This window comes from Anomaloglossus baeobatrachus, chromosome 7, assembly GCF_048569485.1.
Source record: "Anomaloglossus baeobatrachus isolate aAnoBae1 chromosome 7, aAnoBae1.hap1, whole genome shotgun sequence".
NCBI classification, from domain to species: Eukaryota; Metazoa; Chordata; class Amphibia; order Anura; family Aromobatidae; genus Anomaloglossus; species Anomaloglossus baeobatrachus.
In genome coordinates, this window is record NC_134359.1 from 103,714,439 (window position 1) to 103,736,630 (window position 22,192).

At 47.0% G+C, this 22,192-nt stretch overlaps 1 protein-coding gene across 2 annotated transcripts in view; it reads left to right on the forward strand.

Annotated features, from left to right (window-relative positions):
* The window catches only part of ERBB4 (erb-b2 receptor tyrosine kinase 4), a 1,420,891-nt gene that overhangs the window by 1,216,365 nt on the left and 182,334 nt on the right, over positions 1 to 22,192 (forward strand). For both annotated transcript variants that reach the window (XM_075317538.1, XM_075317539.1), the window contains exon 20: positions 1,075 to 1,260. In XM_075317538.1, the coding sequence (XP_075173653.1) occupies positions 1,075 to 1,260 (186 nt within the window). The remainder of the gene's footprint in view (positions 1 to 1,074; positions 1,261 to 22,192) is intronic.

Genomic DNA, 22,192 nt, shown 5'->3' on the forward strand with positions numbered 1-22,192 from the left:
AACAAGTCTTTTATCTCATCCCAGAGATGGATTCACATCTACACTTTTCAGTACTCTTTTATATAATTTCCTCCATGCTGCTGCTGTTTCTGAGCTAAGTAATAAAGAGCAGAAATCCCTCATAATGTATGGGAGAGCTCTCGGGAGTTTGTATGCTCCCATCAAAGTCAACTGGTAAAACTGCAGGATACAAGTCAATGGCCAGGAATAGTGTTAGTCCCTGTGTACATACACATGACAGCTTATTATAAAATTACTTGAAAGTACTGTATTTTTCAGATTATAAGACGCACTTTTCCTCCCAAACATTTGTGAGGAAAATGAGGGATGCATCTTAAAATCCTAACATACCTTACAAGGGGGGCCGTCTGTTCAGCTCTGTGTGCGGGCAGCCGGGTGCTTGCAGGCGGCCAGGTGGGTGTCGCTGCGTGCGGATAGCCGGGTGCCTGTCGGTGCCGGCGGCCAGCTGCCTCTCTGTCTTGGCTGCCTCTTTGTGCGGGTGGGCGGCCTGCTGGCTGCCACTCTGTGCGGGCAGGTGGCTGTGCAGACTGCAGTGCCTGTGTGGCGAGTGCCCCAGTCTGTCCGCGGTCCTGGTTTCAAATGATGGTGGCGGGAGTCAGCGCGTGCGCAGATGGAGCTCTTGTGTGAGAGCTCCATCTGCGCACGCGCCGCTACGGGCGCCATCATTTGAACTGGGACTATGGACAGACTGGGACACTCACCGCACTAGCCTCCTCCACTACTGACCTGCCACTGTCACTGACCCACCGCTGACACCACTGACCCGCTGCCGCCACCACTGACCCGCCACCGCTGCTAGCACAGCCTCTGCCTGCTATAACCCCGCTCCACCACCGCTGCCGGCCCCCTCTGGTAAGACAACACTGAAATATAAAACAAACCCCGTTTTGTTTTTTTTTTTATTTTTTTTATCTTTTTTTTTATCTTTAAATTTGAGGTTTGTCTTATAATCCCGTGTGTCTTATAAAACGAAAAATTACAGTAGTTATTCTTTAAACTCTGCAGGGGCTGTATATGTTATTGACTAATTGTATTCCATGTTTTTAATTTTAGGAAGCACTGATTATGGCTAGCATGGATCATCCTCACTTAGTCCGCTTACTTGGAGTCTGTCTGAGTCCTACAATTCAACTCGTTACCCAACTGATGCCTCATGGATGCCTTTTGGATTATGTCCATGAACACAAGGATAACATTGGTTCCCAGCTCCTTCTTAACTGGTGTGTTCAGATAGCAAAGGTAAGAAATGACTATTCGATTATTATTTATAAGTCAAGAAAAGATGAAAGAATTGAAATAGGTATATGCTAAAGATGGTAATGCTATGATGGGGAGAGAAGCCACTGGGCGTTGTATCCAGCATGTCTTGTCTGCTTACAGTTCTGAAGATATTTCTTGTTCACTGGAAGGAATTTTTGCCATACAGAAGGTAGCATTCTGCTATATGTGTCTGATGTGCACCAAATGAGCTCAAATGTACCAGCAAGCTTATATTTTTTTAAAGAGTCTGGTTGCTGACTGCATCGTGCTTTATTTAAATCATGATTTATGTCTGATGATCCTTTTTACAGTATCATCTTTACACTTTGTTTTTTTCGAAGACACACTGTATTTAAAGGTGTGAAGGTGATATAAAAAAAACCCTCAAAATGTTTCAACTATCTACAGAGTAGATGATAACTGTCTGATCCCTGAAAATCCACTGCTGGGACCTTTAATGATCAATAGAATGATGATTCTCAAGTCATCCGTTTTGCTTGATTGCTTGAAACAGTAAGGGGAGTGTTGCGATAACTCTGGGATAGTGGAGAACTGGGGCCGCTAAGCTGTCCTTCAAGCTAGGGAACCCTATGCTATACCTATTCTCAGGGATACCCCTAACAGTGGGGATGTCTGAGTCTCCTTCCTGGCCCAGCTCCTGACTAGTCCTGATCTGTTTTCCCCTCCCCCGAGGAGTAATGGGATAGGAGTGTAATGAAAGTTACAGATATAGACAATTAAAAAAACAAAACTCTATCACGCAGTGCACACTCACATAGGTAAAGACAATAAGACATTCAAGAGGAAACACAAGAGAGGGAAGGATTCTACAAAACAACAGGGGTTAACTTCCACAACAAGCAAATAGCACAATTTTCACCGTAGAATTGTTAGGTTGACCTAACGGTCACAGCTGTTAACAGCGATGTCCGAATGCAGAGAGGGTACCGGTGACCCCCCCCTCTGCTACTCCGTCTCAATGAAAACAAGCGGACGCCGTTATACACATAAGACTGGAGATGTGCGGCTCCGAATAGAAAGTGTATTGGTATTGTTTACATTACAAAGTTATACAAAGTTGATTAGGGCGTAACTATGCAACATATATATTCATTAATCTACATTCATTAAGGCGTGGATTGCATATTCCCAGCAAGAGAAATTAATATAATGACTTATACTCCAATAACAAGATGTTTTTCAATCGTCTCTAAGTCAAAACATTCTGCGTCCTTGAGGTTGGTCTCACAGTTTATTACGCAAATAAGTCTGGTTCGGTCTTGCCAGCGAGAATGAATTTCTATTATTTTCTAAGTCAGTGAAAAAGGTTAACTCTTTCCTCACAGAATCTTGGACACCACACCTCACAGATGAACATAGAAGCTATAACTGGCATAGGTAGTAGATTTCATCCAGCTTAAATAGAGGGGGAGCAGATGTGATTGGCCTCCCCACCAAATGTGATCAAAGGAAGCTAAAAAGCAAACTAGCAGAGATTGAAATTGACATTGAGCAGAGGTTAACTCTTGCTTGCCTGCCAATAAATCAGCACGCAGCAGGTAGACACCCGGGTCTGCCTGTGTTGATCCCAGACATCAGAGAAACCATCGGGCTGATCGTCAGAATCTGCAATGTGAACAGAGCCTGACGCCACCCTAACAGTCGGCGGAGTTTGTGTAAAACTCTGCGTGACAGGGAGGTTTTAATGGGGTGAAGGTGCTCTTCCTATTTGTTCAATGTCTTTGGGGTAGATGCAGACAACCTAATAAAGCAAGGGTAAGCGAGAACAGAATAGTCAGAAGAATAGAAGGAGCAAGGTGAAGAGGAAGACCAGCAACCTGATGGCTTGATACTATCAAGATAATGGCAGAGAAGACCCTAGTGGACCTATCTAGGCTGGCACAAGATCGATTTTCATACAGGGTGTTCATCAAGTTGCCATGGCTCGAGATCAAGCTGAAGGCCGTTACATAAAAAGTGAAAATAAATGGTTGTCTTGGGATCACATTTTTGTAATCATGGGCTTCAAGTGATCATATAGTTATAAACTATCCGGTGGATAGAAGACAACTTTTATTTTATAGGATAACCTGTTTGTTTTAGCCATTTTGACAGCAGTTTGCTTATTGATGTTATCTGTGTGGATTCTTTGTATCATAATTCAATGGCAGCTCTAGTTGAACACCTATGTCATCACACCGGCCTATACAACTGAACACCCAGTAATTAAGGTATACTGAACTTACGTTTAGTGTGCTTTATTGTAGCATAGAGTAACACAAGAAGCCATCAATGGAAGGTTGTGGTCCGTGATACGTAATTAGTAGATTCAAGGAGACCTCTCTATCCCTAATTATCTTGTACCATTGCTTACCCTTCCATGCTTTGACTTAAGCTGGGGTCACACTAAACGACAGCGACAACGACGTCGCTGTTAAGTCACCCTTTTCTGTGACGTAGCAGCGACCTTGTAAGTCGCTGTTATGATCGCTGCTTAGCTATCAAACACAGCAGCCGAAGCAGCGATCATAACGACACGCGTCACTGTGCTGCAACATGTGCAGAGAGGAGGGAGCCGCGCACACTGAGCGCTGGCTCCCTGCTCTCCTAGCTACAGTACACATCGGGTTAAATACACGATGTGTACTGCAGCTACATGTGCAGAGAGCAGGAGCCGGCGCTGGCAGCGTGAGAGCGGCGGAGGCTGGTAACAAAGGTAAATATCGGGTAACCACCTTGGTTACCCGATGTTTACCTTGGTTACAGCTTACCGCAGCTGCCAGATGTCAGCTCCTGCTCCCTGCTCGCTTCATTTCGTCGCTCTTTCGCTGTCACACACATCAATCTGTGCGTCAAAGCGGGAGAGTGACGACCAAAAAATGAAGCTGGACATTCAGCAACGAGCGGCGACCTCACAGCAGGGGCCAGCTCGTTGCTGGATGTCACACACAGCGACAGTGACGGGACGTCGCTGCAACATCACAGAAAATGGTGACGTAGCAGCGACGTCGTTGTCGTTGTCGCTGTGTGTGACACCACCTTAAGAACATAGTCTCATCATGCACAAGAATCCTGAAGATTGCAATAATGATTTTGTAATGTTCAAGATGCCCATACAATAGTCCTTGATTTGATGTAAAGGTCATCGTAAACGAGACTCAAGAAGAATCTGCAAATAACCCTCTATTGTTTGGGAGACATCTTTAGAAACAGTTTAGCATCTGGTAACACTTAATGATCGGTATAATCTGTATTGTAATGTTTGCGTACGGCTCCTAGGCACAATGGGATGAGCCTGTTTAAATTCAGATGGCCCCATTACTGCTGCACTGAAATTAGGCCCCTTCTGAGATTAGAAAGATTATTTTTAGAGATATTAAAATGAAGATTGTGATAGAGTTGCTATCTTAATTACATTGTAATAAATAGCAGATAAAGACCCATCTGTTGCTAGACATAAGAGCACTTGTAGCTTGACAGCTGCGGTGGCTCTGCGGAGAGTGTTAGGTCTGCAAAAGGCAGACTAAGGAGCCTGGAGGTGGGAGATGGTCTGAAATTTCCTTTTCTCATTACGTTACAAGAAAGACTACAAGCTGGGACTTGTTTACAAGTTTAGATCAAATGCAAACAGTGTGACATCTCAGTCTTGTGTGGGATCGGGGAGTCCGGCCCCCACGGTGAAATCCCGGTGTGTTAGTGCCAGTTTCCAGAGAAACCAAAGCTGTGTCTTGGGAAGGCAGCAAGGAAAATACTCTGCGATTCTCAGCGGCGCTCGTAATAAAACAGTGTGTGAGCTAATTAAATATTGATTTTCGAAAGCTACTTATCCAACAACTGCAGTATACACACAATAAATCTAATTCCGCTGTGCTTAACACTAAGTATTTAGACTCTTGTTTTGTGGTAAATTAACCACATTAACTGTTCGCATACTAGAAGCAAGATCCACTCCACAAATCTGAACTGCAAAAGTTAGGCTAGTTTCACACCTGCGTTGGACGGGATCCGTAGCATTGCGTTGTGTGATGCATGTAACGGATGCGTTGCATATAGTGGCACAACGCATGCTACAGATCGTACAAAATAACGCAATCCGTTATAGTTTTTTTTCCTTGACTTTACACATCTGAGCATGCGCAGTTGTGTAAAATCAGCTGCGTTAACGGAATCCATCAAATGACGCATTCTAACGGAATCCGCCACCATAGGCGTCTATTATAAAAACAACGGACGCCTAACGGATTCCTGCAGGTTGCGTTTTTTTGACACTCCGCCAAGCGCAGAAAAACGTTACATGCTGCGTTCCATCCGCCCGACGCAGCGTCAGAATAACGACCCTGCGTTGTCCAGCGGATGCAGCGCAGATGTGAAGCCCCACAGGTGTTGTGTCGGTGCATTACCTTCAGGGACTCCACTCGGCTGGATCTGGTCACAGGTAGGAGATCTTCTTCTTGTCGTGACGCCACTCTCAGTATTGCGGCCAGTAGGGACCGCCACTGCAGGTTGAGGGTCGCCTGGGGCTGATGGTATGTGCAGTTAGTTGGAATAGCCTCCTGAGAGTGAGGCAAGCCTCAGGGCCCGATGTAGATGCGTAGTACCACAAGTCACAGAATGACTCACACAGGCAGAACTGTCTTTCAAGGGCTTTACTCACATTTGATGGCAGGGTGAGTAGCCCGGGCGTAGCTGAGATGAACCAGGTGGGAACCAGGTATCCTTCAGGCTGACTTTATGAGGGTGACTACCAACTCGCCTTCCTTAGCCCTTGGTGGTTTGGGGTGACCCCGACTTTGAGTCCCTATGGGGGTCACCCAGGGAAGATGCTGCAGCCTCTCTCCCCTTCGTTCGCCGTGTGCTTGTCGCCTGGGCCAGATCACTCCAGCTTCTTGCCTCCTGTGAGCTATGGGCCCTAACTGTGGCTACGTGGCTGCGGCTTTTTGTGGTGTTGTGGCGTGGGCTTTGAGAGCCCCACACCGGCAGGTTTAGCAAAAGAAAGCTGGATCTATCTCCGCTTCGGGATCTGCCGCCCGTTTGGGCCTGGTACTCTCTAGCAGTCTCCTTACTTCCCACTCCGTTGCTCTCTCTCTAGCTGAAGATGGATTTCGGGTAGCACTCCTAGTTGACCGTTCTCCCCCGTCAGTAGCCACTGCGCGGGCGCTGTTAGACAGCAACAGCCCCACAGGTCTGCTCCTCACTGAGCCCTATGGAGTTCTCTTCTAACTGACTCACTGCCCCTCCTCTCCTGTTCTTGCCTACGCCACCTAGCAACCAGACTCTCCACCACACCCCTTGAGAGGAGATGGAGGCTTTTGGCCCCCTCCACTATTCCAGTGAAGGTCAAGGCTTTTCCCCCTCCTGGGATCCCCAGGGGTCCTCTCATGGGTACATGTGTGAGACCTGATCACTATGCGCCTGTGTACCACACCCCAGTCAGCCTTCTGGATTACCTGTATTGTACTGTCCCCAGCATGGGTGCAGTACTCAGTGGTGCCTGACCAGGTCAGGGGCGCCACATTCCCCCTTAGTTATCACCAGCACGTCCTCGGGCTGCAAGACAACATTTTAAAATGCATAAAACATTAAAACATTTTTAAAAGCACCAGGTACCATACATCACCACCCTCCACCCACAAGTCCGTTAACCCACCCAAAACCCTTTCACGTTGGCCGCGACTTCAGCCACTTCTGGCAGGATGTAGAGGCGGCTTTCATGGGCTGGGGGTCTTCAGGGTATACCTGGCCTGGTGGATCCGCGCCTTCAGCCTCTTCTGGCAGGATGCAGAGGCGGCCTCCACAGTTGGTGCTGACCAGGTACCCTCTTTGTGGTGGTGAGCCAAGGCCCCATAAACAGGCGTGCTCTCTGGTTGCAGGTGAGCCAAGGCCCTATATACGGACGGGCTCCTCCTGGTTGCAGACGAGCCAAGCCCCTAAACAGGCTGACTCTGGTGGCGGTGGTGCCCTCTGGTGTAACTATTTACACTGCGAGAGTTTGTGGCTATAGCCAGTTCATAGCCTTAAGGTTTATTTCTCACAATAGTTTTTGTGGGCACATTACTTGAACTTGAGAACGTTGCAAAACAAACTTTTTCAAAACTTTAACTTCTGTACTTCTTACTTTACTTTACTTTACTCCTCTTTACCAGGGCTTGAGCCTGTATGGCGGTGGCACCTGCTGCTTTCCTGCTCTTTATCGTCGTCTGTGGTAGTTTCATCCGTAGGTTCTTTTTCTCTGCTTTGTCTTCCTTCTCTTTCTTTAGGACTTTGTGTTACGTCCAGGGCATACAATCCTCTTTCACCTTGGTGCATAGTAAACTGGACTGAATCTCCCATCTTTAGATTTCTGCCAGGGTGTCCTCGAGGCAGATGAGCTCTCACATCTCTTCTGTTGACAAATATCCCTTCTTTGATACCAGGTGCTACAATAAAGCCGTATCCGCTTTTCAAGTTGAAATCCTCCACTACTCCTCTGCAAAGGGGTCCTCTGACCTGGGCTTTGGCTCTTCTCAGGAACCTTTTCTCCTGTAGGTCTCTGGCTGTGACTTCTCTCTGCTCTGGAGACTGTGGTGCAGGGGACAGCGTTGTTCTGTTGCGACGCCTTGTCTTGCGGCTTGAACTCTGCGTGGTACAGCTTGCAAACTCCCAGGTGAGACTTTTAGGCAGATCTTCGTCAGCGGACGGTGTCAGGTCTTCCTCATCCCAACAGGAATAGGGCAACATCTCCGGCTCTGAGTATAGATCCACTGCTGGTGGCTCCGGAGTCAGCTCCTCAGCTGCCTGGCCTCCTCTCCCCCTTAGTTCTTCTTGGCACTCCTTTGGTGGCAGTGCTGGGGATGGGCTTTCTTCAGCTGGTCTGGGCGGTGGACTCTCTGGTGCGGCTGCAGGGGTTGCCTGAATCTCCTTGGGGGTATGCGGAGGGAGCAGATACCGATCCACCATCTCTTGCGGGAACTGGGCCTCTAGGTCAGCCTTCAGCTTCCAGTATTCGGGGTCCTCCCCTATCAGGGTCTTCCTAGCAGGGACCTCTTTGGACTGGGGAGCGGTGTCTGCTCTGGCCTTGCAGGCCGGGGTAAATGACGAGGTAATCTCTTCTTGGCGGGCCGCGCCTGGCATGGCGGCGGCCTGGTCTTGGCGGGCCGCGCCCTGGCTGGCGGCGGCCTGGTCTTGGCGGGCCGCGCCCTGGCTGGCGGCGGCCTGGTCTTGGCGGGCCGCGCCCTGGATGGCGGCGGCCTGGTCTTGGCGGGCCGCGCCCTGGCTGGCGGCGGCCTGGATCTGTGTCGCTGTTGCAGGGGGCTCTGTGCAGGCTGGGCTGAACGTCGCTGCAGCAGTCTGGGCTTGGCGGGCCGCGCCTGGCGTGGCTGCGGCCTGGTTCAGCACCTCACTTGCGGCGCGGACGAGCGTTGCTGCGGCGGTGGGGTCTCGGCGGGCCGGGCCTAGCAGGGCGGCGGCCTGGGTCAGCGTTACGCCTGCGACGCGGATGAGGGTCGCGGTAGCAGCCGGTTCTTTGCGGGCCGGACTGGGCGTTGCTGCAGGGACCGGGTCTTGGTGGGCCAAGCAGGGCATCGCTGCGGCGGCCGGGGCTTGGCGGGCCGCGCCTGGCGTGGCTGCGGCCTGCTTCAGCGTCGCCGCACCGGACGCCTCTTCGGGGACCGCGGGCGTAGCAGCAGGGGTCGGGGCACTTGCGCTGGCCGGGGCATCACTCGACTCACCCACTGGTGGCAGCATCGGGGTCTGCGTCATCGCCGTCCTGTCTGGCACTCGGCGCGCGGCTCTCCTTTCATAGGCCCGAACCGCCGCGGTCATCTCCAGCATTTCCATTCGTTCTTCCCGGATCTGCTCCACAACCCGGGTCTCCAGTCGGTCGCAGAACTGGGCCAGCTCCCGATACCACCAGGCAGCGGAGCCCGGTTCTGGATTTCTGCGGTCAGACGCCATTTCTTCTGCGCCCTCTTCTGCACGATTTCCCAGCAGTGGACTCGCCGTTGCCTCTAATAGCAAGCTGTTCAGTTTCCGCTCTGCCTCTTTCAGCAGCTCCTCTCCCAGCAGCAGGCTTCTGGCTCCCTTTCTGTCCCGACGTCTCTGGACGCTTCCACTCTCATAGCTGGCAAGGTCAGAACTCTCCAGGGGATCTCTGGGTAGCCACACCTCTTCGTGGGCGGTAACTTCTTCCAGCGCGGGCTGCTGTTGTTTTTCAGCGCGCTTTCCATGGTGGCAATATGGCGGCGCTTCCAATTTTTCAAGCGGACCGCCCAGGCACATGGTCACCTGTCTGAACAGGTCTAGTCCTTATCCTGTTCGTGACGCCAGATGTGAAGCCCCACAGGTGTTGTGTCGGTGCATTACCTTCAGGGACTCCACTCGGCTGGATCTGGTCACAGGTAGGAGATCTTCTTCTTGTCGTGACGCCACTCTCAGTATTGCGGCCAGTAGGGACCGCCACTGCAGGTTGAGGGTCGCCTGGGGCTGATGGTATGTGCAGTTAGTTGGAATAGCCTCCTGAGAGTGAGGCAAGCCTCAGGGCCCGATGTAGATGCGTAGTACCACAAGTCACAGAATGACTCACACAGGCAGAACTGTCTTTCAAGGGCTTTACTCACATTTGATGGCAGGGTGAGTAGCCCGGGCGTAGCTGAGATGAACCAGGTGGGAACCAGGTATCCTTCAGGCTGACTTTATGAGGGTGACTACCAACTCGCCTTCCTTAGCCCTTGGTGGTTTGGGGTGACCCCGACTTTGAGTCCCTATGGGGGTCACCCAGGGAAGATGCTGCAGCCTCTCTCCCCTTCGTTCGCCGTGTGCTTGTCGCCTGGGCCAGATCACTCCAGCTTCTTGCCTCCTGTGAGCTATGGGCCCCAACTGTGGCTACGTGGCTGCGGCTTTTTGTGGTGTTGTGGCGTGGGCTTTGAGAGCCCCACACCGGCAGGTTTAGCAAAAGAAAGCTGGATCTATCTCCGCTTCGGGATCTGCCGCCCGTTTGGGCCTGGTACTCTCTAGCAGTCTCCTTACTTCCCACTCCGTTGCTCTCTCTCTAGCTGAAGATGGATTTCGGGTAGCACTCCTAGTTGACCGTTCTCCCCCGTCAGTAGCCACTGCGCGGGCGCTGTTAGACAGCAACAGCCCCACAGGTCTGCTCCTCACTGAGCCCTATGGAGTTCTCTTCTAACTGACTCACTGCCCCTCCTCTCCTGTTCTTGCCTACGCCACCTAGCAACCAGACTCTTCACCACACCCCTTGAGAGGAGATGGAGGCTTTTGGCCCCCTCCACTATTCCAGTGAAGGTCAAGGCTTTTCCCCCTCCTGGGATCCCCAGGGGTCCTCTCATGGGTACATGTGTGAGACCTGATCACTATGCGCCTGTGTACCACACCCCAGTCAGCCTTCTGGATTACCTGTATTGTACTGTCCCCAGCATGGGTGCAGTACTCAGTGGTGCCTGACCAGGTCAGGGGCGCCACACAGACACTTGCGTTACAGTGCGTCGTCAATACAAGTCTATGAAGAATAGCGCAGTGCGTTAACGGACTGCGCTATTCTCCATAGTGACGGAATGCACTGAACGCAAGTGTGAAACTAGCCTTATTTGGAAAAATGAAGATGTGAACTAACAAAAGTACTATTATTAGTTATCACTAACTGTAGCAGATGTACAACTACAAAACCAACATAAGGCTATGTTCACACATTGCATTTTTGCTGCGTTATTTCTGCAGCAAATCTGATCTCTTGACAGTAAAAAAGCTGCTTTTCTGCTGTGTTTTTGTGGCTTTTTTTTGCTGTTTTTGCTTATTTTGTACTGTATTTTTGCTGCTTTTTTGTGTTTTTCCTGCATTTTTGCTGCCTTTTTGCTGCTTTTTTGCAGTGTTTTTGTTGCATATTTGTTTTGTTTTTTGCTGCTTTTTTACTGCTTTTTTGCTGCTTTCTTTGTGTGTTTTTGCTGCTTTTTTTGCTGAGTTTTTTTCTGCTTTTTTGCTGTTTTTGCTGTTTCTTTATGAGTTTTTGCTGCATTTTTGCTGCTTTTTTTGCTGTGTTTTTGCTGCTTTTTTGCTGTGTTTTTGCCGCATATTTGCTGTTTTCTGCTGCTTTTTTACGGTGTCTTTTGTCTACAGAAATTCGAAAAACCTTTGGCATCAGAAATATAACACTTGAAATGGTTTATTACTTGATAAATATACTATAACACGGACATCAAAGGATGATATAAATGCCGAACGTTTCAGCGTAAACTGCCTTTGTCAAAGGTATCTGCAATAGTGCCACTAGTATCCTGGAGTAGGTAGTGCTGTGGTTTAGTTAGGTGTTACAGCACTATCTACTCCAAGATACCAGCGGCACTATTGCAAATACCATTCAAAAAGGCTGTTTAATCCGAATCGTTGGGAAGTTCTATCATCCTCTCATGTCCGTGTTATAATAAATTCATCAAGTGATAAACCATTTCAAGTGCCGCTAGTGTCCTGGAGTAGATAGTGTTGTGGTGGAGTTAGGTGTTACAGCACAACCTACTCCTGGATACCAGCGGCACTATTGCAGATACCCTTGATAAAGGCAGTTTAAGCCGAAATGTTGGGCATTTATATCATCCTCTGTTGTCCTTATTCTAATAAATTCATCAAGTGATAAACCATTTCAACTGCCGCCGGTATCGTGGAGCAGGTAGTGCTGTAGTGCAGTTAGATGTTACAGCTCTACCTACTCCAGGATACCAACATTATTGCAGATACCCTTGATAGCAAGTGATAAACTATTTCAAGAGTTATTTTTCCGGTGCCAAAGGTTTTTTGAATTTCTGGTATACTAGAATCCTGAGCACGGATTTTAGTCTTGAGTGCTAACCCTATAATCGGACATCATTTGTCTATGGTACATGTTTAAATAAAGTTAGTTTCATTCACCACAAAAGCAGCAAATAACATAAAAAAAATAGCAGTCGATGTCACTCAGTTCACTGAAAGTCACACTCGGATTCCCACAGTGAGACCACAGGTGATCTGACTGCCGGATTGTCCAACTGTGGGACATGACCGTGACCCACAATTCGACAGTGTGGCAGTCAGGTCACCTGAGGTCGCACGGGAAGTTCCCCTTCTGCCATCAGTGAAAGTGCTGCTGGATTGTCGGACTGCAGGACATGTTCTGGTCAAGAGAACAACAGCCAGTCAGTGCATTTTGGTCTGTGTAAGGATCCTATTGCACAGACGTTGGCAAGAGTCCTTAGGCCACGTGCTCACGTTGAGTATTTGGTGAGTTTTTTTACCTGAGTATTAGTAAGCCAAAGCCAGTAGTGGGTAAAAAATACAGAAGAGGTGCTCATATTTCTATTAAAAATTTTCCTCTGATTGTTCCATTCCTGGTTTTGACTTACAAATACTGAGGTAAAAAACACATCCGATACTCAATGTGTGTACGTGGTCTAAGGATACGTGCCCATGATCAGGCCCACTGTGTCCTAGATACGGTGGGTCCTGACTTGCAGGGCCGTGAGTCTCCTTTGCAGGTGAACACAGGAGACCGCAGCTACCCTTACCCATGATCAGGGCTCGGGGTGCTGTGGTCTCTCGCTTGTGTTCTCCCTACGTTGGATGCTTGCGACTCCACAGCAAAGAATTGACATGCTTGCAGCTCGGAATGCTGTACCACAGTTCAGTTTTCGCTGCTGGCTGTACACGCACAGTGGGCATGAGATTTCTAGAAATCACATCCACTGTGCTTGTACTGTACATCACAGCGTTTTTGCCGCAGCTGAAACATGTTGCGTCCAAACTGCTGTGAACCTTGATCCTAAGGCTGTGTGCACACGTGTGCATATTGCATGCATTTACACTGCGTTTAGCACTGCAGCGTAAATGCATGCGTCCTGCGTCGCCAGCACAACCTATGAAGATTGTGCAAAATTCATCTGCACGTTGCGTTTGAGAGCGCATCGATTTGGATGCTAAAATTTTGATCCAAATTGGTGTGTTCAAAAATGCAGCATGTCGCTTCTTTCATGTGCTATGGATGCAGCTCCCACTCTGTCTATGGCCCCCTTCACACGTCCGTGAAAATCACGCACGTGTTTCACGGACGTGTCAAAGGTGCATTTTCCCCTCCGTGAGCCATGTGTATGGCACTATGTGTGTTCTCCGTGATAACACACGGAGAATGAGAACTTTCAGCTCACCTCTCCCTGCCGTCCCTGTCCGTGGTGCTGATCCTTGGTCTCCAGCCCTGCCGTCTCCCCGCTGTTGCTGCTTCCAGCTGCAGTGAAATGAATATTAAATGAGCAGAATGAGCTGCGGTCGGCAGCAAGTGACAGCAGTGAGAGAGACAGGAGGGCTGGAGAAGGTGAGTAAAGATTTGTTATTTTTTTCTCTGACACGTGAGTTTTCTCCGGCGCGTGTCACACGGGACCGCATCCACACTACATCCGTGTGGTCTGTATAAGGGCCGTGTGACACCCGTGATGCCGGAGAAAACGTGGACATGTCTACGTGTGGAACACACGGATACGCGTATGCTCCACATGTACACACGTTCCATGGCAAAACACGTACATGTGCGCAGACCCATTGATTTTAATGGGTTTACGTGTGCCCGTGTCTCCGGTAAATGTGGAAATGGACCTAGCATGTACCGGAGACACGTGCGTGTGAAGGGAGCCTATGGGAGAGACAGCATTCAGAGTGCATGAAATCGGCATTTTTTTCTGCATTGTTATGCAGTGTTTCTGCAGCGATTTGAAGCGCACATGTGCTGTCAAATCACTGCAGAATTTTCTACAGTGACACAACATCAAAAAGCAAAAAAGAAAGAATATCATTACTTACAGCAAGATGGAATTGCAGCTGTATATTGCTCAGGCCAAAAAACTACTACTACTCCAGCAGGATACAGCTAAATTCCCACTAAGTGAAGGCATCATAGGAGGTAATGGCTGGATGGTAAAACTGCACACTAGTGGCTTGCATAGAGCAGTGTTCACACTAGCAGACGCACAGTCACAAACCCGCAGCCTATTAGGTGACGCCCATACTATTAGATCAGGCGGGCTGCCAAGCCGTACCCCCACTGCGCGCTACATAAGGACAGAAACTCTAATGGCAAGGCCGAAAAAAAAGGGGCCTGGCTGTATCCTGTACAAAAAAAATATATGAGGTTTTTTGTTAGCGGTATGGCCATAAGACGTATGCCTACAACCCTCGTCACGGGAACCTCATGCTTGTAGGTCCCTACACTATATATAATATCAAAAAGCAAAAAAGAAGGACTATCATTACTTACACAACGCAACGTGCGCACACAGCCTAAGGCCATGTGCACACGTTGCGTTCAGTACCTTGCAGAAATGAACGCATCCTCTGGCAGAATTTGTCATTGTCAAATTTGATTTTGACCACATAAACGCTGGAAATACGCATGCATTTTCAGTGCTTAAATTGAGATGCGTTTTCAATACAAATACACAACTAAATAAAGTTTGAGCATTCAAACAGTAGGAAAAAAATGGAAAAAAAAAACCCTTTAAATCAAACAGTATAATGATAATTTTCCAAAAAATGATTGATGAGATTTATTAATTATGTTCAAAATAAAGTAAAAGTATTGTTTACCTCATTTTTTAAAGTCGGGCTGGATGTGAGGGCAAATGAAAACCTCTTGACCTCACTATAATCCCAAAAACCCATGCTTTGATTTTGACAAAAAAGCATGCGTTTAGCATCAAAAAAGCATGTAAAGCGCTAGAAATTTCTTTTAGGATGCGTTTTGATAATTCTTATTGACTTCAATGTTAGCAAAACGCTGCCAAAATGGCAAAAACAATTAACATGTTGCTTCTTCAAACGCATGTTGCGGACACCAAAAACGCTGCGTTTCTAAAAGCATCGTGTGCACAATAAATCCCTACTTTCCATAAACTATGCCTGGAAATCAAAACGCATGCAATTTTGCATTAAAACGCTGCAGCTCAAACCGCTGCGGAAACGCATGAAAAAACGCAATGTGTGCACATGGCCTAAGACTGTTTTCGCTAAACACAGAGAATTAAAAACTCATTGTGGGAATTTAACCAATTGCAGCCTTTGCCATTTCTGATGTAGTCCAGCTGAATATTTGCCAATATTTTACTATAACAGTCCTGTGGGAAAGCATTCTTACCTCTTGCACGATACCCTTGGATCAGACTACATGGCTGCATCCAATGTAGTACATCCAGCTTTACAGCTAAGCATTGCCAAATCTTGCTGGTATACCTGAAGCACGCGCAACTGTTTTTTAAGTTATGCTAATCACTGCACAAAACCATTAGGTATTCCTCCTATGCCGGCACCGCACAGTTCTCTCTGAATATCTGAATATATCTCCTCGGTGCATTGTTGGAATGTATTACTGTATCTTCTATAGGGACATTATTTCGAACAGATAAAAGCCTCATTTCTCACCAGTTATTCCTGCATACATTGTACAGTTGTAGTTCCCGATTGAAGTTTATAGTTTCTCTTCCCTGTTTTACATGGTATGATGATTTGTTCCCATGTTTGTACACCCCCAGCATCATTCGTTACCGCTTACACTAAGCCCCACCATAAAAATTAGAGATCACGCACATGTGAAGTTTAACAGAGAAGAGTAGAGAGGGGTGATAAATGCCGCGCCAAATGATCACTTGTTAAATTGTCAGATTAACGTGTCTTTATTATTGGCATAGGTCAATGCGTTTCAGGAGCTCTGCTCCCTTCCTCAGGACCGTCAAGCACCAAAGAAACATCAAATCAAAGTGACGGTTCTGAGGAAGGGAGCTGAGCTCCTGAAACGCGTAGACCTATGCCAATAATAAAGACACGTTAATCTGACAATTTAACAAGTGATCATTTGGCATGGCATTTATCACCCCTCTCTACTCTTCTCTGTTATCTGCCATCGGGTGGCTGCAGCCTGGATCAAAGTTATACACGCGAGTAAAGGAGTTGTGACTTGCACAACTGCATCTGGTGAGTATTCACTCCCCCCTCCTCACCCCACATATATTGGGGTAATACCCTATCTGCGCTTTTATTTCCACAGCTCTTTTCTACATGTGAAGTTTGGGAGATCAGTCTCTTGTGTGCTGCATGAAACCATAATGCTGTGGTCCATGTGCCCAAAGGTGTAATTATATTTATTAGATAAACTGCAGGGAGGCCAAAAAAAGGTTTCCTTCCCTGCCCTCGCTGCCCACCACCTGTGACGCTGGTTAATTAGTGCTGTCAGGACCGACATGTCTGCCATATTTCTCCGCATGTTTGTCCTTCACACAATGTATAAAGCTTCTATTCTATTTTCTTCTACCGTCACAATTCCCAACCTGCAGGGACTGATATAAAACTTTTATTAATGCATTAATGATATATTACAGATGTTTTCTTTTTTTATTTCTTTTTTTTTTTGCTTTAGGAAATTTTGTATTGTAACTTTTTCTTTATTTTTCCATCTACATTTGTTCCTGGGATATATTGTAGTTTTGAATGACACTATTTATTTTGCCACATGATGTACTGAAATGGTGAAATAAAAATGTGACGCCGCTATTGTTTTTATTATGGGGGGAGGGGGTACGACATTCATTGGCGACATGATTCTTTAGGTCGGCAGGATTAGGCTGTGTGCTCACCATGCTGCGTTTTTGCTGCTTTTTTTCATATATTTTTTGTTGCAGCTTTTTATCAGTAGTACTGTATAAGGAAAAACACATCCCAGCAAAGTCTATGAGAATCGTAAATTGCTGTGCACATGTTGCAGATTTTCTTCTTTTCAAATTTTGGTGCAAAAAATATCTGCAGCATGTCAATTTCTTCTGCATTTTTTCCAGCAGATATAATCCACTGTAGTGCTCGAGCTTGATCACTGTAGTGGATTATATCTGTCAGGGTTGCACTTGCAGCAATGACACTTCGCCTCACTCATCATGCATCCGGCATGGTGCGTGAGGCTCTCCTTAGCTCAGTAACTAGGGTCATCATAGTAATCACATTACAGATCACCAGGGAGAGGTAAGCAATTCCCCTCCCTGCCTCCTCAATGCTGATTGATCGTTGCATTTAAGGGGTTAAACTGCCAGGAGCAGCACAGGAGTTGCTCCTGGCAATGAGAGCCGGGTCTCAGCTGTAACATCAGCCGGAGCCCTCACAATTGCCATGACATAAAACCTCATGAAAAAAATGCAAGAAAAAAATACATAAAAAACCTGCAAAAACACGATAAAAAATGTGTTTTTTTCTGCCAAAACATGCAGTTTTGTGTGCTTAAAATTGGCATACAAATCTGCTATGTGTTTGTGACACCTTGGACTATCCAGGTCGTCCCAGGTAGTCACACACACATCACCACACCCCCCCTCCTGGTTAGGTAACACCAGCCAAACTAAAACCCTTGTCACCACCCTCCAGGTTTGATGTCCACACAAGGGGGGGCGGAGCCAGGCGGTTGGCTCTACCCACCGAGGAGTTCACAGGCCTGGAGGCGGGAACCTAAGTAGTCAAGTTCAAGTTGAAGTAGAGAGTGGTTTTGACCGTGAAGGAGGGAGATTGAGTCCAGAGGCAGACCTGCGTACAGGCCTGCCATTGACTACTCCGGTGGCTGGGACGGAGCCCAGTCACCATTGGCAAGGAGGAGGACGGTGGTGGCTGCCTGCAGGAGACCGTTAAAATGACTGGTGGAACCATAAGGGACCAGGACAGAGTAGTGGTGTCTAGGTATAGGAGTCAAAACATTTACACACAGAGGTGCAGGAGAAAGGCAGACATCACCAACCTAGTGTGGAAGAAGCTGCAGCCAGCTGCAGGCCCCGTTCATCACTCCGTTTGGTTTACCAGCGACTCCAGTGTCTTGTGTCAGAGTGAGTACACCAGTGCCATCAGGCACCGCACCGCGCTGCACCGCAATACTTCACCCTGCACCCCGGCCCTTGCCTACCGGGCCCCGGGACCAACATCCCCTACCCACGGAGGGGTCAGTACCTAGCTGCGCCATTTCATCGCTCCCGGGAGTCCCATAATCACCACAACCCGTGTGTGGCGTCACGAACTGTCATCCCAAACCAAACAGCCAGATCCCTGCATGTAGCGCCAACTCCGTTGCAGAGCGACGTGACCCCCGGGTCCGTGAGAGGCCCGAGCCACCACCTGCAGTATGAGCATGGATCCGAGCAGCTCGGCGGTCGCAGCCGAGCCTGCGGGGTGGTACATGTTCACGTCCCTTTACTGGGCTACCAAGCTTATAGTTTTCTTTATAATTTTGGTGGCTTGAAAAAAATCTGAAAATTTGTAAAAAAAAAGTTTTGTGTCACCATTTTCCAAAATCCATTTTTTTTCCTCATACATGAAGCTGTATGAGGGGTTATTTTTTGGTTGCTTAGTTGTAGTGTTATTTGTGCCATTCTGGGGTATATGGAACATATTGATCTGTTTGTACTCAATGGGGACATGTGGCAGCTGAAAACAGCAATTCTGATGCTTTGATAACTTTTTATCTTTGCAGTGTTTACCTCATGGGTTAAATTATTTTATATTTTGAGTGATGGAACATATACAGACACCTTTATCAAATATGATTATTTTATATTTATTTTATCCTTTGAGGGATACTAATAGGGTATGTGCACACGTTGCAGATATGGTTGCAGCAATTTCTGCACCAAATCTGCATCTCTTGACAGGAAAAATGCACTTGCAAAAACTTAAGTTTCGCAACATTTTTCAATGCGTTTTTTTTGTGTGTGTTTTTTTCATTGCTTTCAATGGTGAAAAATGCAGCCACAAACGCAGGAAGAATTCACACGCTGCAGTTTATTTTCTGCGCCAAATCTGCAAGGAGAAAATCCTAAACGTGTCCTACACTTCAGGATTCTCATTGACTTTGCTGGCATCAGGATTTGCTTTCAGTTTTGTGAGAAATCTGAGTTTTTCCTCAGCCCTAAACTGACTGAGGAACTGAGGAAAAACTGAGGAAAAAAATTGCAGCATGCAAGTCTGCGAGAGCCCTGTCATTCACACCCATACAAGTATATGGGTGCGAGAAAAACATCGGACTCGGATGTCATCCAAGGGCAGTGCGATATACGCACAGGCTGACAATGGAGGAGATGGGGAGATTAACACCTCCCTCTCCTCCGCAGCGCCCACCCTCTCCTCTGCAGCTGTGACCCGATCGCAAAATCGGGTCACAGTTGTATGACACTCGGCTCACACTCGCAGGAGAGACGGAGCCGGGGGGTCATTAGCATACTGTAGCCATTGCTCTCGCATTAGAAGCGATATGCAAGTGTGACCCTAGCCTTAAGCTCATATCGGCTGATGTGTTGTTTTCTCTTCTCACTTACAAAAGTTTCAAAAACTTTGTGTAGCAGCTTTGGTATCTTCTGAGACAACCCACTGCACCCGTACATATTATAACTATATTACATGATCCCATGCACATCTTCTCTACTCCTTTTGTTTTGCTGTGTTTTCACTTTCCAAGTATCTAGAATGGGTTATTATAATTTTTATATACTTTTTTACTCTTGTTTGCCCAGAATATTCTCATATCTATATTTGCCTATGTAGCTTTCCAAACATTTCTTAGTTGGGGACAATATTTTAGCATTCCTTCAATAAAAATTTTGAAATTTAATAATTAAAAAAAAATTCTGAGTTAATATACAATGTTAATTACCCGGCGCTGCAAATTTAATGTTAATTTATATTGACCATGTTCCTGCGGATTTCATTCTTTGCAGCACCAAGGATGAAATCTACGGTCAATTCATCCACACCATTTATTCTGTGGAACTGGGAAAGTACCCTAAGATTACTATAAGAACTGGGGGGACATTTTGGTTTCTTTCATCCCAAGCAATATAATGTTCACAGATACGGTAATAAAGCTTTTTACAGAAAGTAAGAAGAAAAATTGGCAATGAGCAATACACAATTATACACAGTTTATATTAAACATACAGTATAAAACCACAAAATACAACGCTATGAATAATGAATACATGTTTAATAGAAAGCTCTTTGGATCACCAGCAGCTGAAAGTTCAGTGTTCATGCACTTTAAACCAAGAGATATAGCGTTATCCCGAGGAGCAGTCTCATTTTTCTAATAGCAGAAGTCATCCAGCTATAATGATGAGACACTGCTTCTGGGTCTCAAACCATATTTTCCGACTCCGATGACAATAGATTAATGACTGGGCTTGTCCCGTGGCGCTACATTGTTCAGCTCGGAGACTGTCAGTGTTATATAACAATGAGTAATTGCTATTTTAACGCAGATTCTGGCAACAAGTGAAATGTTTAAACACATGGAGCTGAGGTCTCGCTGCGGGGGGTGTGAAAAGGATTCCTTCTGGTCCAGCAAATCGCTGGTGTTTATAGAAAAAGTGCTAGACTCTTTGTTGCAGAGCTGCCCTTACATATTAAGACAGTGATGACTCAATTGTGTTGGCTTGCAGCAGAATTCCAAGGAAATTACAATCCTTAACATTGTACACAACAAATCATGGAGATTCTTCAACACTGTAATAGAATACGGAATGTGGAATATGAGATTGAGCTTTGAATTCTTTGGACACTCAAAAACTATGTGTATAGGTGTTTCTTAGGTGCCTCTCCATCTTGAAAAAGCTCTTGTACCATGCGAAACGCGTGTCGATGAAGTCCAGGTTCCTCACTGGGGGGTCTTTCTAACTGAATGTTTAACTCTTAACCATCAAACTTCCAGGTAGTTATCTGTTTAGCTGTGGGGGCTATATTGAAAAGGTGATCCTTTACATACATTCTAGGATTTTTATATACATATTTGTATTTGGTCCCTTGGCTTTCCCCAGCTACATGACTTATTGTAATCCTGGTTGTTTTTACACCTTCAGTTTTTTTGTACTGTAACACTGACTGGGGGCCTCAGGATTCACCTGATTGAGATTTTAACACAGTGTATCACATTGTGATTGACCTATATATGGGATTTTTGTATATCCTTGATATCCTCTGATTAATCTTGGTGGTCTTCCTGAGACTGTCCCTGTCTGTGTAACAATTCTGTCTGTGTAACAATATCTACATCCCACCAGATGATTAATTTTGGTGATGTCTTATCATGTTTTTAATTGTCTATTGTGGTTTCTTCATATTAATAAAATTTGTCTAGCTTTTTGCACATATACTCCTTGTCCTCTTGTCTATATGTGTTTCTATATATGTATTTCTGTCGTCCAGGGATAGGGGGTACTCAGATCCGGGCCAAGGGGTCACTTCTGTAGGTATCATGGTGATGTAACCCGGTCTGTGATCCCAGGCTCCACAACAAAAAGGGGATTAGGTAAGGGAGATTGTCCATGACATCACCTGTGGGTTGCGGTGATGAGATGGTGGCACTGCCGCTGCCTCTAGGGACCGTGCCCGGGACTGGTGGTGTGGGGCAGCAAGGTGGAATCCCCTCCACGGGTAGGGGAGGTGTAGTCCCGGGGCCCAAGTGGGAGTTGTGGTGGTGGCAGGGAGCAGGGAACTTACAGTTCAGTTGTCTTGGTGTTGGATGAAGCTAGGCTGATGTGTGTAGTCATAAAACACAGAGTCCTTTGTAAACCAACTTGCCGGTGACCGGAAGCCTTTTGGAGGGGTGTGCTGGTCCCACACACGGTGCAATGAGCAGGAGCCCTCTTTTTCTGCACTGCACCTTGTAGTCTGCTTAGCTCCTTTGGTTGGAATGGGAGAAGTCCACTTCCCTGCACTATTCCGGGTTCCCTTTCACGATGCCGCCGGCGGTCCACTACCCTGCCTCGGTCCACTTTGGGTCCCCTCCTAATGCCTGACTTGTTCCCGCAGTCCAGTGGCTCCAACCCCTGACCGCTCTGCTCCTTTCTCTGCAGCCCAGGAGACACACTCCTGACTGCTCCGCGCTGCTCTCCTCCAACTG